The sequence below is a fragment of the Oncorhynchus masou genome, chromosome 11 (assembly GCF_036934945.1).
Source record: "Oncorhynchus masou masou isolate Uvic2021 chromosome 11, UVic_Omas_1.1, whole genome shotgun sequence".
NCBI lineage: Eukaryota > Metazoa > Chordata > Actinopteri > Salmoniformes > Salmonidae > Oncorhynchus > Oncorhynchus masou.
This window is the reverse complement of record NC_088222.1, coordinates 14,685,835-14,699,391: the sequence shown is the minus strand read 5'-3', so window position 1 is coordinate 14,699,391 and position 13,557 is coordinate 14,685,835. Positions and strand designations below refer to the sequence as shown.

General features: G+C 42.4%; 1 protein-coding gene across 2 annotated transcripts in view; it reads left to right on the top strand.

The window, feature by feature from the left end:
• Nucleotides 1–13,557, top strand: part of itga1 (integrin, alpha 1) — a 95,679-nt gene that overhangs the window by 73,284 nt on the left and 8,838 nt on the right. The window contains exons 12-23 of one of the 2 annotated variants that reach the window (XM_064977484.1): nucleotides 1,367–1,509; nucleotides 2,748–2,891; nucleotides 3,446–3,703; nucleotides 3,870–4,000; nucleotides 4,839–5,014; nucleotides 5,224–5,369; nucleotides 10,298–10,405; nucleotides 12,119–12,195; nucleotides 12,662–12,788; nucleotides 12,924–13,004; nucleotides 13,123–13,199; nucleotides 13,379–13,468. In XM_064977484.1, coding sequence (XP_064833556.1) covers nucleotides 1,367–1,509; nucleotides 2,748–2,891; nucleotides 3,446–3,703; nucleotides 3,870–4,000; nucleotides 4,839–5,014; nucleotides 5,224–5,369; nucleotides 10,298–10,405; nucleotides 12,119–12,195; nucleotides 12,662–12,788; nucleotides 12,924–13,004; nucleotides 13,123–13,199; nucleotides 13,379–13,468 — 1,558 coding nt within the window. Of the gene's footprint in view, nucleotides 1–1,366; nucleotides 1,510–2,747; nucleotides 2,892–3,442; nucleotides 3,704–3,869; nucleotides 4,001–4,838; nucleotides 5,015–5,223; nucleotides 5,370–10,297; nucleotides 10,406–12,118; nucleotides 12,196–12,661; nucleotides 12,789–12,923; nucleotides 13,005–13,122; nucleotides 13,200–13,378; nucleotides 13,469–13,557 lie in introns of both variants that reach the window. The other variant, XM_064977483.1, reaches the window with a different exon arrangement.

Below are 13,557 nucleotides of genomic sequence, written 5' to 3'. Positions count from 1 at the left end.
CACTATTCACTGCATTTCTCCCTAACCTTAGAAAACAACCATATTCATTTCACATTTCGAACTTAATATGCAATCTATTCATTGCACATCATACCTATCATTCAAATAAATACACCTGACCAACAGTAGAGGGCACAAGGGGCATTGGACCACAGTGAAGATGAGGGATTCTGTGAGGGATTCAAGAATAATATGATTTAATAAAAGTGTCATCGAGAACAATCTGTGTGATTGTTCGTTTCAGACAAACTCAAACACTGGCAGAGTTACAGCAGATCATTAAAAACTCTTCGGTACAGTGCTCAGAGAATGAACCACACACACACTGTGACACACAGACACTGTGACACACACACACACGCCACACACACACACACACACACACACACACACACACACACACACACACACACACACACACACACACACACACACACACACACACACACACACACACACACACACACACACACACACACACACACACACACACACACACACACACTCCTCTCTGTTCTTCAATGTTTTACTGCTTCCTCGAGACCTTGGGACTATAAGATTGGCAAAAAATGTGTTAGTCACCTATAATTGATCTTGAGATGCTTCTTCATAACTGTGGAGTTAGATTTTTTAAAGTACATTTTAAGATAAAATATTTTTTTACTAGAAAGTTCTGTCTGCATAAACCCATTTGAACTTGGCGCTATAAGTTTTTATCTGCAATCCAATCACAAGCCTGAACAAATACAGACGGGCCAATCAGAACATGTCTTTGCCATCTCCCTGTTGTCACATCGTTGTTCAGTGATAACAGTAATTTGTCAGATGATCATAATGCATTTATTTATGTATTCGATGATGTGTTCTGACTCTATCGTGGTAAAATAGTGTTATTCTATCATTTCTTTATTCAAATAGCTACAGTTTTCTTGAAAACAGACATGTCTAATTCAGAAGTATCAAATAGAACCATATGGCTCAACCCAGATTGACATTTCAGAGCCATAAGGATCTATCTGCGATTACACCCCCCCCCCCCCCAAAAAAAAACAGATTTACAAATGTCTCAGGATTTTGATACTCTGCACTTTAGGTGAGTGCCTTAATGGGTTAAGAAAAAATAATTCACTACAAAACAGTTCTGAGATCTGGTATGTGAAAACATATATGCTCAATATCTCAGAACTATGCTTTGCGCACATAGAACCTTATAGTCCCAAGGTCACATCCTCTTAACAATGAGACTAAAGTGAACTAATACCAGGAGGAAGACGTACTAAAATAACCCACTAATAGGGACATGCTCTGTCCTTAAGCTGCGATCATGAACTGCTCTAATATGTGTGTGTGTCTGCCCTCCCTGCAGGTTATGCCGTACAGTCAGCATCAACCCCTAATGGTGAATTATACATCACAGGAGCACCGCGGTACAACCACACAGGCAGAGTCATCGTCTACAAACTGGATGGGGAAATCATCACAGTCACACAAGTACTGAAAGGAGAGCAGGTGTGTTCCGTTGTCATTCATCAATCTTCCACCATCATCATAATACACATCTTTACATTATGTAGGTTGCTTTGCCAAACTCATGGGTTAAGGTTAGACACCGCAGTGTGGGAAGAGACTATACATTCTGTAACCAACGCGACACAAACTGGTTGAGGACATAATTCGTATACATTAGATAGAAATGCACTGAAATACTGCAATTAGGTCCCTAATTGTATTTGAAAGCATAAAATTCAGATTAGGTCCCTGATGTCAAGGCATGAGCTCATACCGTGTTTCTACTTTAGTTTGAGATTCAGTAGAGGTTAAGATTATAGTGGGCTCCTGAGTGGTGCAGTGGTCTAAGGCACTGTATCTCAGTGCAAGAGGTGTCACTATAGTCCCTGTTTCAAATCTAGGTTGTATCACATCTGGCTGTGATTTGGAGTCCCATAGAGCAGTGCACAATTGGCCCAGTGTTGTCCAGGTTTGGCTGGGGTCATTGTAAATAAGAATTAACTTAACTGACTTGCCTAGTTAAATTATAAACTGGGTTGTTCAAGCCCTGGATGCTGAGTGGCTTAAAACTGTGGTATATGAGACAACATACCATGGCTAAGGGCTGTGTCCAGGCACTCCAGAAGAGGACTGGCCACCCCTCAGAGCCTGGTTTCCTCTTAGGTTCCGGCCTTTCTTGGGAGTTTTTCCAAGCCACCGCTCTTCTACATCTGCATTGCTTCCTGTTTGGGGTTTTAGGCTGTGTTTCTGTATAGCACTGTATAGACATTGGCTGAAGTAAAAAGTGCTTCATAAATACATTTGATTGCTTCCACGTTGCATCGTATACACACTGAGTATACCAAACATTAGGAACACCTTCCTAATATTGAGTTGCACCTGGTTTATGGAAAGAGCAGGTGTTCTAATGTTTTGTACACTCAGTGTATATACCATATACCACATCCCCTCTGACATTATAGCTTCATTAAATTAAAGCATGAGCTCCTGCCACGTTTCTATTTCAGGCTGAGTGATTATAACGTAGTGTGACCTCTGTCTGTCTCCTGTAGATTGTCTCTTACTTTGAACTCTGTTTTATGTCCTGTAGATTGTCTCCTACTTTGACCTCTGTTTATCTCCTGTAGATTGTCTCCTACGTTGACCTCTGTCTGTCTCCTGTAGATTGTCTCCTACTTTGACCTCTGTTTATCTCCTGTAGATTGTCTCCTACTTTGACCTCTGTTTATCTCCTGTAGATTGGCTCCTACTTTGGCAGCGTGCTCCAGACAGTGGATGTTGACCAGGACTCCTACACAGACATCCTGCTGGTGGGAGCTCCTATGTTCATGGGCCCAGAGAGGGAGGAACAGGGACAGGTGTATGTCTACAAACTCAATGAGGTGTGTGGTGTACTGTGTGTGTAGTTGACCTGATTCATCAATCAATCAGTCAAATGTATTTATAAAGCCCTTCTTACATCAGCTGATAACTCAAAGTGTGGTACAGAAACCTAGCCTAAAACCCCAAACATCAAGCAATGCAGGTGTAGAAGCATGGTGGCTAGGAAATACTCCCTAGAAAGGCCAGAACCTAGGAAGAAACCTAGAGAGAAACCAGGCTATGAGGGGTGGCCAGTGGAGATTATAACAGTACATGGCCAAGATGTTCAAATGTTCATAGATGACCAGCAGGGTCAAATAATAATAATCACAGTAGTTGTCGAGGGTGCAACAAGTCAGCACCTCAGGAGTAAATGTCAGTTGGCTTTTCATAGCCGATCATTAAGAGTATCTCTACCGCTGCTGTCTCTAGACAGTTGAAAACAGCAGGTCTGGGACAGGTAGTAAATAATGTTCAAACAGTCATATAATTAATGTAACTATCTATCTGTTACTCAACATCTCTCTATCCCCCCCGCTCTGTCTCTCCATCTCCCTCCCTTCCTACCTAGAAGGGCCTATTTGAGCACCAGACCACGCTGAAGCCAGACAACCAGGCGTGTTGTACCTCGGCCCACTCCAACGGTTGCACCATCGTCAACACCAACGGCCCGTGTGGCGCCCGTTTCGGCACCGCCATCGCAGAGGTCAGTGACCTAGACCTGGACGGGAACCGGGACGTGGCCATCGGGGCGCCACTGGAGAACGACCACAAAGGGGCAGTCTACGTCTACCATGGAGCCAAGAAGACCATCAAGGAAAAATATGTGCAGGTAAAGAAAGACAAGACCATGTGTTCTCGGACTATTCTACAGTAATATTACAGTAAGATTACAGTAAATTACAGTAAGATTACAATATTACAGTATTAAGAGTATACAGTAAAAGTGAGAGTCGTTAATGTTAGCCTTCTGAATGTGTGTGTTGGTGTGGTTTCAGCGTATCCCAGGCCCTGGAGACGGGGTGAAGACTAAGTTCTTTGGCCAGTCGATCCACGGAGTCATGGATCTGAATGGAGACGGAATTATAGACATTACCATCGGAGGGCTGGGAGGGGCTTCTCTGTTCTGGTGAGTGTTTAGTGCCTCAGCGTTCAGTATCAAACACACACATGCACCCACACACACATTCACGCACACACACACACTCCACTTCAACTATTATTAATAGCAGTAACCTCAAATATCATCTCACAAAACTGTATTATTATAACATTATCGCATCTATCAAAGACTGTCACTTTGGTTTATACAGCTGTGTCCCTTTCAGGATTTGAACCAACAACACCTTCCTCTCCTTGTTCAAACCCCTGTTCCTCCTCTTCTCTCATGGAGCCTGTCCTGTCCTGTCCTCTCTTTCTCTTCTCTTCTGGAGTTGAGCCAACATTTCATACCACAGGGACCCCAGCCAGGGATCCGCCCACTCAGTTTCAGCTGGAACAGGCCTAGCTGACCAAGGCCGACCAGGGCTATGTGGAAAAACTCCAACTCCCAGGAGGCAAAGCTCTTAAAACATGATTTGGCAGCCCTTCCTCCTGGGCTCTTGATTTAATCCATTTTAGAATAAGGCTGTAATGTAACAAAATATGGATTAATTCAAGGGGTCTGAATACTTTCCGAATGCAATGTATAACTTGGCTATGGATCCTTTTGTAGAGCCGCCATGGTCGTCAACGTGGTTTATAGAGGGCTTGCACACATCTTTACATTATAAATTAATAAGGTGCTTTTAATTCGATTTTGAGGTTTACTGTATAAAGAACTATAGCTATATCATTTTGGCTTCTCCTCTTTATATTTTTGTAGATAAAAAAAATAATAATAATTGTTTCATTCTCAGTTCATTGATTATTGTAACAGTTTCATATGCCAGTTACAAGTTTCTGAATTTCTGTTGTTTGTCATCCAGGTCCAAGGATGTTGCTGAGCTTTATGCCAACATGACCTTTGACCCAAACAAGATCAACCTACAGCAGCCCTCTGAAGACTGTGTGCTGGGTGAGAGAGCCACCGTGTGTGTGAAGACCAGGGTCTGCTTTAGCTACAGTGTCAAGTCTGAGAAGGACCACACTAACTTGGGCACAGGTGAGAGTCTGATAAACACTTCCAGTATGTTTGCATGTTTACAGTGTAAACACTGCAATTAAATGCAATGATTGTAACTGACTCTGGATAAGAGCATCTACTAAAGGAGGAAAATATCAACTGTAAACCAGACAGTCTTTTCTCCAGGATTTCTGGAAAACCTGGGAATTATGGGAAACTTACCAGCTTTGGTGTTTGTTGTGTTTCAGCCATTAAGTACAACCTGACTCTGGACTCTCTGAGGGCAAAGTCGAGGGCAGCGTTTGTCAACCCTGACGAGAAGAGTGAGAGGAAGGTCCAAGTCACCGCCAACATCATAGATGCTCTGTGTCTGGAACATTCCTTTGCCATGAAGGCAAGTAAATCATTCCTCAATCAGCCTGGTCAACATGGAGAGAGGAAGAGAGGAGGGTGAGATAGAGAGGGGGGGAGAGAGAGAGGAAGAGAGGAGGGTGAGATAGAGAGGGGGCGGAGAGAGAGAGGAAGAGAGGAGGGTGAGAGACAGACAGAGAGAGAGAGAGAGATACATGAGAAGCATAGAGAGGCAGAGAGAGACAGAGAGAAAGAGAGAGAGAGCAAGCGAGAGAACGGCCCCATAGGAAAACTCTCTTACATACTAGTAGAACAGTTGAATGTGTTACTGGCCCCAGAGTTCGAACCGGAGAGGGGATATGGGTTTCATTTTCATTATGATTGCATCAGAGAAAGCATGGCCCCAGATTGGTTTGTGCTGTATAGCCAACTCTTATGTTTGGCATGACAATGACCATAGGGTTGATAGGCAAGACAGCATAAAGCCAGGCTAAATAGCTATTAGTATCTCAGTAGACTGGCCAGTGAATGTGTTGGATGGACGTACAGTAGGAGGCCAAGTTGCTCTGGTATTGATTCATGGTAGGAAAGCTCTTAACATGAAAGTGGAGACAGATCTCCTTCCCTTGACCAAAGGAAAAGCATCTCCAATAAAACAACCCCTTTCCCAAAAGGCCCATTACTGTAGATACAAGTATTCGGCTTAAAAGAGGCCTAGAAATCGATTCACATTACATTGATTGTTTTGTAGCAAATAGCAGTACAATATAAGGTTTTATTGAGGATACAGATGAAAGGGACAGAGGTATAATAAAACAGAAGACTTTGACTGTAATGGGAACCAGAACCAGAGAGATAATGCACGACAATGACTGGTTAACCACCCCCAGTACCTCTGAGAAAGGAAGGGAGAGAGAGAGGGGGGACTTGTTAACCACCCCCAGTACCTCTGAGAGAGAGAGAGAGAGAGAGAGAGAGAGAGAGAGAGAGAGAGAGAGAGAGAGAGAGAGAGAGAAAGGGAGGACTGGTTAACCACCCCCAGTACCTCTGAGAAAGGGAGAGAGAGAGAGAGGGGGAGGACTGGTTAACCACCCCCAGTACCTCTGAGAAAGGGAGAGAGAGAGAGAGAAAGAGAGAGCGAGAGAGAGAGAGAGAGAGAGAGAGAGAGAGAGAGAGGGAGAGAGAGAGGACTGGTTAACCACCCCCAGTACCTCTGAGAGAGAGAGAGGGGGGGTGAAGAGAGGAGAGTAGTTGGAAAGAGAAACAAAATAGAGGAGTAGAGAGAGAGAGAGAGAAAGAGAGAGCGAGAGAGAGAGAGCGAGAGAGAGAGAGAGAGAGAGAGAGAGCTGGTATACGGTTGGGGGGGGGGGGTGCATTCACAATGCATTCCAGTGGCGATATCCCCTAGTGATCTGGTCACCATGTGGCCAGACAGATCACATGCTGTCCATCCCAACTGGAACATAGATGCTTTCTGCTGTCTGATAGGGACACACATAACCCACATTGTCCTCCCGGGAGGAGAACTAACTGACATGCAGCCCTCATAATCCAGAGGGACTACTGATAACAATACGGGTGTAGATACAGTTGAAGTCGGAAGTTTACATACACTTAGGATGGAGTCATTAAAACTCGTTTTTCAACCACTCCACAAATTTCTTGTAACAATCTATAGTTTTTGGCAAGTTAGGACATCTACTTTGTGCATGACACAAGTCATTTTTACAACAATTGTTTACAGACTATTTCCCTTATAATTCACTGTATTGCAATTCCAGTGGGTCAGAAGTTTACATACACTAAGTTGACTGTGCCTTTAAACAGTTTGGAAAATTCCAGAAAATTATGTCATTGCTTTAGAAGCTTCTGATAGGCTAATTGACATAATTTGAGTCAATTGGAGGTGCATCTGTGGATGTATTTCAAGGCCGACCTTCAAACTCAGTGCCTCTTTGCTTGACATCATAGGAAAATCAAAAGAATTCAGCCCCCAAAAATTGTAGACCTCCACAAGTCTGGTTCATCCTTTATCCTGAAGGTACCACGTTCATCTGTACAAACAATAGTACGCATGTATTAACACCATGGGAACACGCAGCCGTTATACCGCTCAGGAAGGAGACGCGGTCTGTCTCCTAGAGATGAACGTACTTTGGTGCGAAAAGTACAAATCAATCCCAGAACAACAGTAAAGGACCTTCTGAAGATGCTGGAGGAAACAGGCAAAAGTATATATCCACAGTAAAACAAGTCCTATATCGACATAACCTGAAAGGCCGCTCAGCAAGGAAGAAGCCACTGCTCCAAAATCTTGATAAAATAAGCCAGACTATGGTTTGCAACTGCACATGCGGACAAATATAGTACTTTTTGGAGAAACGTCCTCTTGTCTGATGAAACAAAAATAGAACTGTTTGGCCATAATGACCATCGTTATGTTTGGAAGCTTGCAAGCCGAAGAACACCATCCCAACCGTGATGCACGGGGGTGGCAGCATCATTTTGGGTGTGATTTGCTGCAGGAGGGACTAGTGCACTTCACAAAATAAATGGCATCCCGAGGAAGGAAAATTATGTGAATATACTGAAGCAATATCTCAAGACATCAGTCAGGAAGTTAAAGCTTGGTCGCAAATGGGTCTTCCAAATGGACAATGACCCCAAGCATACTTCCAAAGTTGTGGCAAATTGGCTTAAGGACAACAAAGTCAAGGTATTGGAGTGGCCATCACAAAGCACTGACCTCAATCCTTGTGGGCAGAACTGAAAGTTGTGGGCAGAACTGAAAAGGTGTGTGCGAGCAAGGAGGCCTACAAACCTGACTCAGTTACACCAGCTCTGTCAGATGGAATGGGCCAAAATTCACCCAATTTATTGTGGGAAGCTTGTGGAAGACTGCCCGAAACGTTTGACCCAAGTTCAACAGTTTAAAGGCAATGCCACCAAATACTATTTGAGTGTATGTAAACTTCTGACCCACTGGGAATGTGATGAAAGAAATAAAAGTTGAAAGAAATCATTCTCTCTACTATTATTCTGACAGTTCGCATTCTTAAAATGAAGTGGTGATCCTAACTGACCTAAAACAGGGAATTTTTATTAGGATTAAATGTCAGGAATTGTGAAAAACTGAATTTAAATGTATTTGTGTATGTAAACTTCCGACTTCAACTATACATGTGTATCGTTGTGTATTGTTAAAAACTACTGCACTGTTGGAGCTAGGAACACAAACATTTCGCGACACGGCATACAGAAGCCTACAGTACATAACAGTTGCGGTCAGTGTCGTTTAAGATAAGGGAGGACAGAACATTTTTCATGAGCATAGCCTTATTTCTTTGACAACATATTGGATGACTGTAATTCATTTTTCATTCCCCCAGTTCAATGTAACAGTGATACGTTTAGGCTGCTACATGATACTCAATTTTCCTATACCCATCATGAGGTTGCTACAACCGAGCCTATGAACGAAAGTTTACGACGTAGGTGCACACAGGTCGAGAGACAAATTTGAGGTGACAGACAGTGTCATTCAATACCACCTTGCACACTCTTGCCTGCATCTAGCTGATATGGGGTGTAAACATTAGTCCAACAGTTGCAAACAAGAGTTTCTATTGGACAAATGCAGGTATGTTTATCCACGCTTTGTTCCGTTTGCTTCAGTTCAAGAAACGTTTTTCATCAGAATTGGCGGAATGAATACACCCCTGATCAAGCTGAAGTAACGTCATAGCCAGTATATCTAAAATAACTAACGTGTTAGTAAACTTGCTACAATCATGCAATAACTTTAGTGTACAGTCAGTAAGCAGTTACACTGGTGGGCCCTGGTGGCAATAAATTAGTAATACCAAAAGATTACCTTGACTTGGAAGACTTCCAGTGTTGTGTTGGAAAGTCATAGCCAGCTAGCTAACATAGCATCACCCTGTTTGAGCAGGGTGTTTCAGTAGGCTAAACTAATTGAATGTTAAATCTTTGACACGGGAGAAGGAACTCATTTGGAATGGGAATAATATATATCAGATCACATCCTCCTTGCAGGATAAGCCCTTTTCGGACTTTTCAAGATGAACGTTACTCTTTTCTGTTGTAGTCCTATATCTCTACCTTTCCACAATAATTCTCTGAACATTTACACCATAAGAGCACAATATGAGAGAGGCGTAATAGGCAGTCCTATCCAGGCCTGTTTGATACAGCTAAGTACTGTAAATTAAACTGAAAGTGAAAAATACTGACTAAAACTCTCTCTATTTCTCTCTTGCTTCGCCTTTATGTTGGAAGAAATTAATTTGTTCAAAAGTGTTCAACTATTGTGTCTCTCTCTCTTTGAGCCATCTACTCATCACATTTTATACACTGCAGTGCCAGCTAGCTGTATCTTATGCTTTCAGTACAAGATTAATTATCTGATCCTTTGATTGGGTGGACAACATGTCAGTTCATGCTGCAAGAGCTCTGATAGGCTGGAACACGTCCTCCGGAAATTGTCGTAATTACTGTGTAAGTCTATGGAAGGGTGTGAGAACCATGAGCCTCCTAGGTTTTGTATTGAAGTCAATGTACCCAGAGGAGGATGGAAACTAGCTGTCATCCGGGTACACCATGGTGCGACCCTACAGAGTGCTGCTGAGGCTACGGCAGACCTTCAATGCGAAATATTGTGTTTTAATCAGTTATTTGGTGATATGATTATATTTTGGGTAGTTTAATCTAAAAGGATAACTTTTTTCATGTTTTACAATTTTTATTTTTATTAAATTCACTGAGGAAGATGGTCCTCCCCTTCCTCCTCTGAGGAGCCTCCACTGGTACATAAGATGAGAAATACTAACGTTTGATAAAAATGCTTTTTTTTAAACGATACAGTACTCTGTCTGTTAGAAAACGCTTGTCTAAGTACAGCTAAGAGTGTGCAGTAGATACACTGTTCATATAATGATATGATCTCCTCAGGCTAATCTGGACTTCAGAGACCCCATCATGATCTCCCTCGAGTTTGGTCTGGCTGAGGACACAGGCCCCGTCCTGGATGGAGACTTACCAACGTCACTCAATAAAACGGTAAAATGAACCACAATGTGGCAGATTTAACACACAAGCACACACACACACACCAGTAACTTTTGGCTTTCCATGAATGTTGTATACCTTGGCTTGCTTCCCTCTTTAGCCACTACAGGCCCTACTTGGCTAACAATACGTGTGTACATGCACACATCTGATTTTCTTACCTTACTTTAAACCTCAGCTATCGTATATTGCAACAGTGAATAGGCGCTGTGTGAGCAGAGTCAGTAATCAGTACTTTGCATACTCATACAGTCTGGCTCCTTCCAGCGTTGTAGAGGGTGAATATTCTCTCCAACGGCTGTCCTCCATCCATCACTAGTTCCTATCAGAGGCTCTAAAACACTGACAGACTGTTATCCAGTTCCAATGGTGCAGCTCCCACACACATAGTTTTAATGAGTTGTTTGGCAGAGGGACAGAGGGAGACAAACATGTGGCTGAATGTTAACACCGTGGTAGAACAGGATGTTAACACAGTGGTAGAACAGGATGTTAACACTGTGGTAGAACAGGATGTTAACACCGTGGTAGAACAGGATGTTAACACTGTGGTAGAACAGGATGTTAACACTGTGGTAGAACAGGATGTTAACACTGTGGTAGAACAGGATGTTAACACTGTGGTAGAACAGGATGTTAACACTGTGGTAGAACAGGATGTTAACACTGTGGTAGAACAGGATGTTAACACCGTGGTAGAACAGGATGTTAACACAGTGGTAGAACAGGATGTTAACACCGTGGTAGAACAGGATGTTAACACCGTGGTAGAACAGGATGTTAACACTGTGGTAGAACAGGATGTTAACACCGTGGAAGAACAGGATGTTAACACAGTGGTAGAACAGGATGTTAACACCGAACAGGATGTTAACACCGTAGAACAGGATGTTAACACTGTGGTAGAACAGGATGTTAACACTGTGGTAGAACAGGATGTTAACACCGTGGTAGAACAGGATGTTAACACTGTGGTAGAACAGGATGTTAACACTGTGGTAGAACAGGATGTTAACACTGTGGTAGAACAGGATGTTAACACCGTGGTAGAACAGGATGTTAACACCGTGGTAGAACAGGATGTTAACACAGTGGTAGAACAGGATGTTAACACTGTGGTAGAACAGGATGTTAACACAGTGGTAGAACAGGATGTTAACACAGTGGTAGAACAGGATGTTAACACCGTGGTAGAACAGGATGTTAACACCGTGGTAGAACAGGATGTTAACACAGTGGTAGAACAGGATGTTAACACAGTGGTAGAACAGGATGTTAACACCGTGGTAGAACAGGATGTTAACACTGTGGTAGAACAGGATGTTAACACTGTGGTAGAACAGGATGTTAACACTGTGGTAGAACAGGATGTTAACACTGTGGTAGAACAGGATGTTAACACAGTGGTAGAACAGGATGTTAACACCGTGGTAGAACAGGATGATAACACAGTTTTAAGAAAATACCTTAAAGAAAGTAAGAGATAAGAATAACAATAATTAAAGAGCAGCAGTAAATAACAGTAGCGAGGCTATATACAGGAGGTACCGGTACAGAGTGAATGTGCTGGGGCACCGGTGTTGTGGTAATTGAAGTAATATGTACATGTAGGTACATGCAAGCAGTTTTCGACTGCTTCATTGATAGAACTGTCTTGTACATGGTCTATTCCATACTGCTTGTAACCATGCACACGTCATTCAGATTCCTTTGGTGGACTGTGGGAGCGACGACAAGTGCATAGCTGACCTATCCCTGAAGGCTGTGCCAAGTATACAAAGGTATTGTCACAAAGATTGTATTCTTTCAATCCATCTAACTGTCATGATTTTATGGCAGTTGCGTGGTAGTTCATTGATAGGTATGTTGCCCTTGTATTGTACTTTAGCGCCCTCTTGTGTTGGTCCAGATGAAGTGTCAAAGCATTACAGTAAAATCTGCCCTGCTACAGTAATAACATTACAGTAAAATCTGCCCTGCTACAGTAATAACATTACAGTAACATCTGCCCTGGCATAGTAATAACATTACAGTAAAATCTGCCCTGCTACAGTAATAATATTACTGTAAAATCTGCCCTGCTACAGTAATAACATTATAGTAAAATCTGCCCTGCTACAGTAATAACATTACAGTAAAATCTGCCCTGGAGCAGTAATAATATTACTGTAAAATCTGCCCTTCAACAGTAGTAGAATTACAGTAAAACCTGACCTGCTACAGTAATAACTTTCCTATTCTTTCCAGTCTTGTGATCAAAGCCAACAAGGAAAAGTTCCATGTGCTCATTACCATCAGAAACAGTCAAGACAACGCCTACAATACCAAAGTCATGCTCAGCTTTACTGAAAACATAAACTACGTCAAAGTCAAGGTGAGATCCTTCCCTATGTTTGTAGAGCTGTTGTGGAGCTTTGATTTACATTGATTTCTTGGATGTTGGGAATCAGTACGTCAGTATGAGTTTTGACATTGACATTATATGTGATTTCAACCGTTTACTCTGCAGGCCAATGACAAAGTCTGCAGTCTGAATAATACCAAAGTTGAGTGTGCTGTGGGATATCCATTCCTCAAAAGCAACGTAGAGGTAAGACAATTCTTGCAATCACACGTATCTATCCTCGTACCATAAGACTCACTATGTACTTCATGTTTCATTTTGTGATGAATAGGCCACTGATCGGTTCTGCTTGTTCTCCCCCCAGGAGGTGTTTGAGATCCTGTTTGAAGTCAACCCTGCACACGTCTGGAAAGAGATTCAGATCAACGTAACTGCAACCAGGTACAGTAAGCCATGGTGTTCATTCATTTGATTTATTTAGCCAGGATAGTCCGCACAGTAAAATGGCTAGTGTTCCATGCTTCCATGCTAAATCTCAACTATTTAAAATAAATCAGTGAGCAAATAAGAAATATTGAAAAGTCAAAATTCTAATGCACTGACTTTTCTCATTTTTACAGTGACAGTGAGGAATTGAAGACCACCCTCCATGACAACTCTGTGAGAATCTCCATCCCTGTGAAGTACGAGGCTGGACTCAGATTCACTGCGTGAGTACAGACAGCAGCGGCTACAACACGTACAGGACATTTTTAGTTCCATAAAAAATACAGGTACAGTATCAGAGTATGACCTTTTT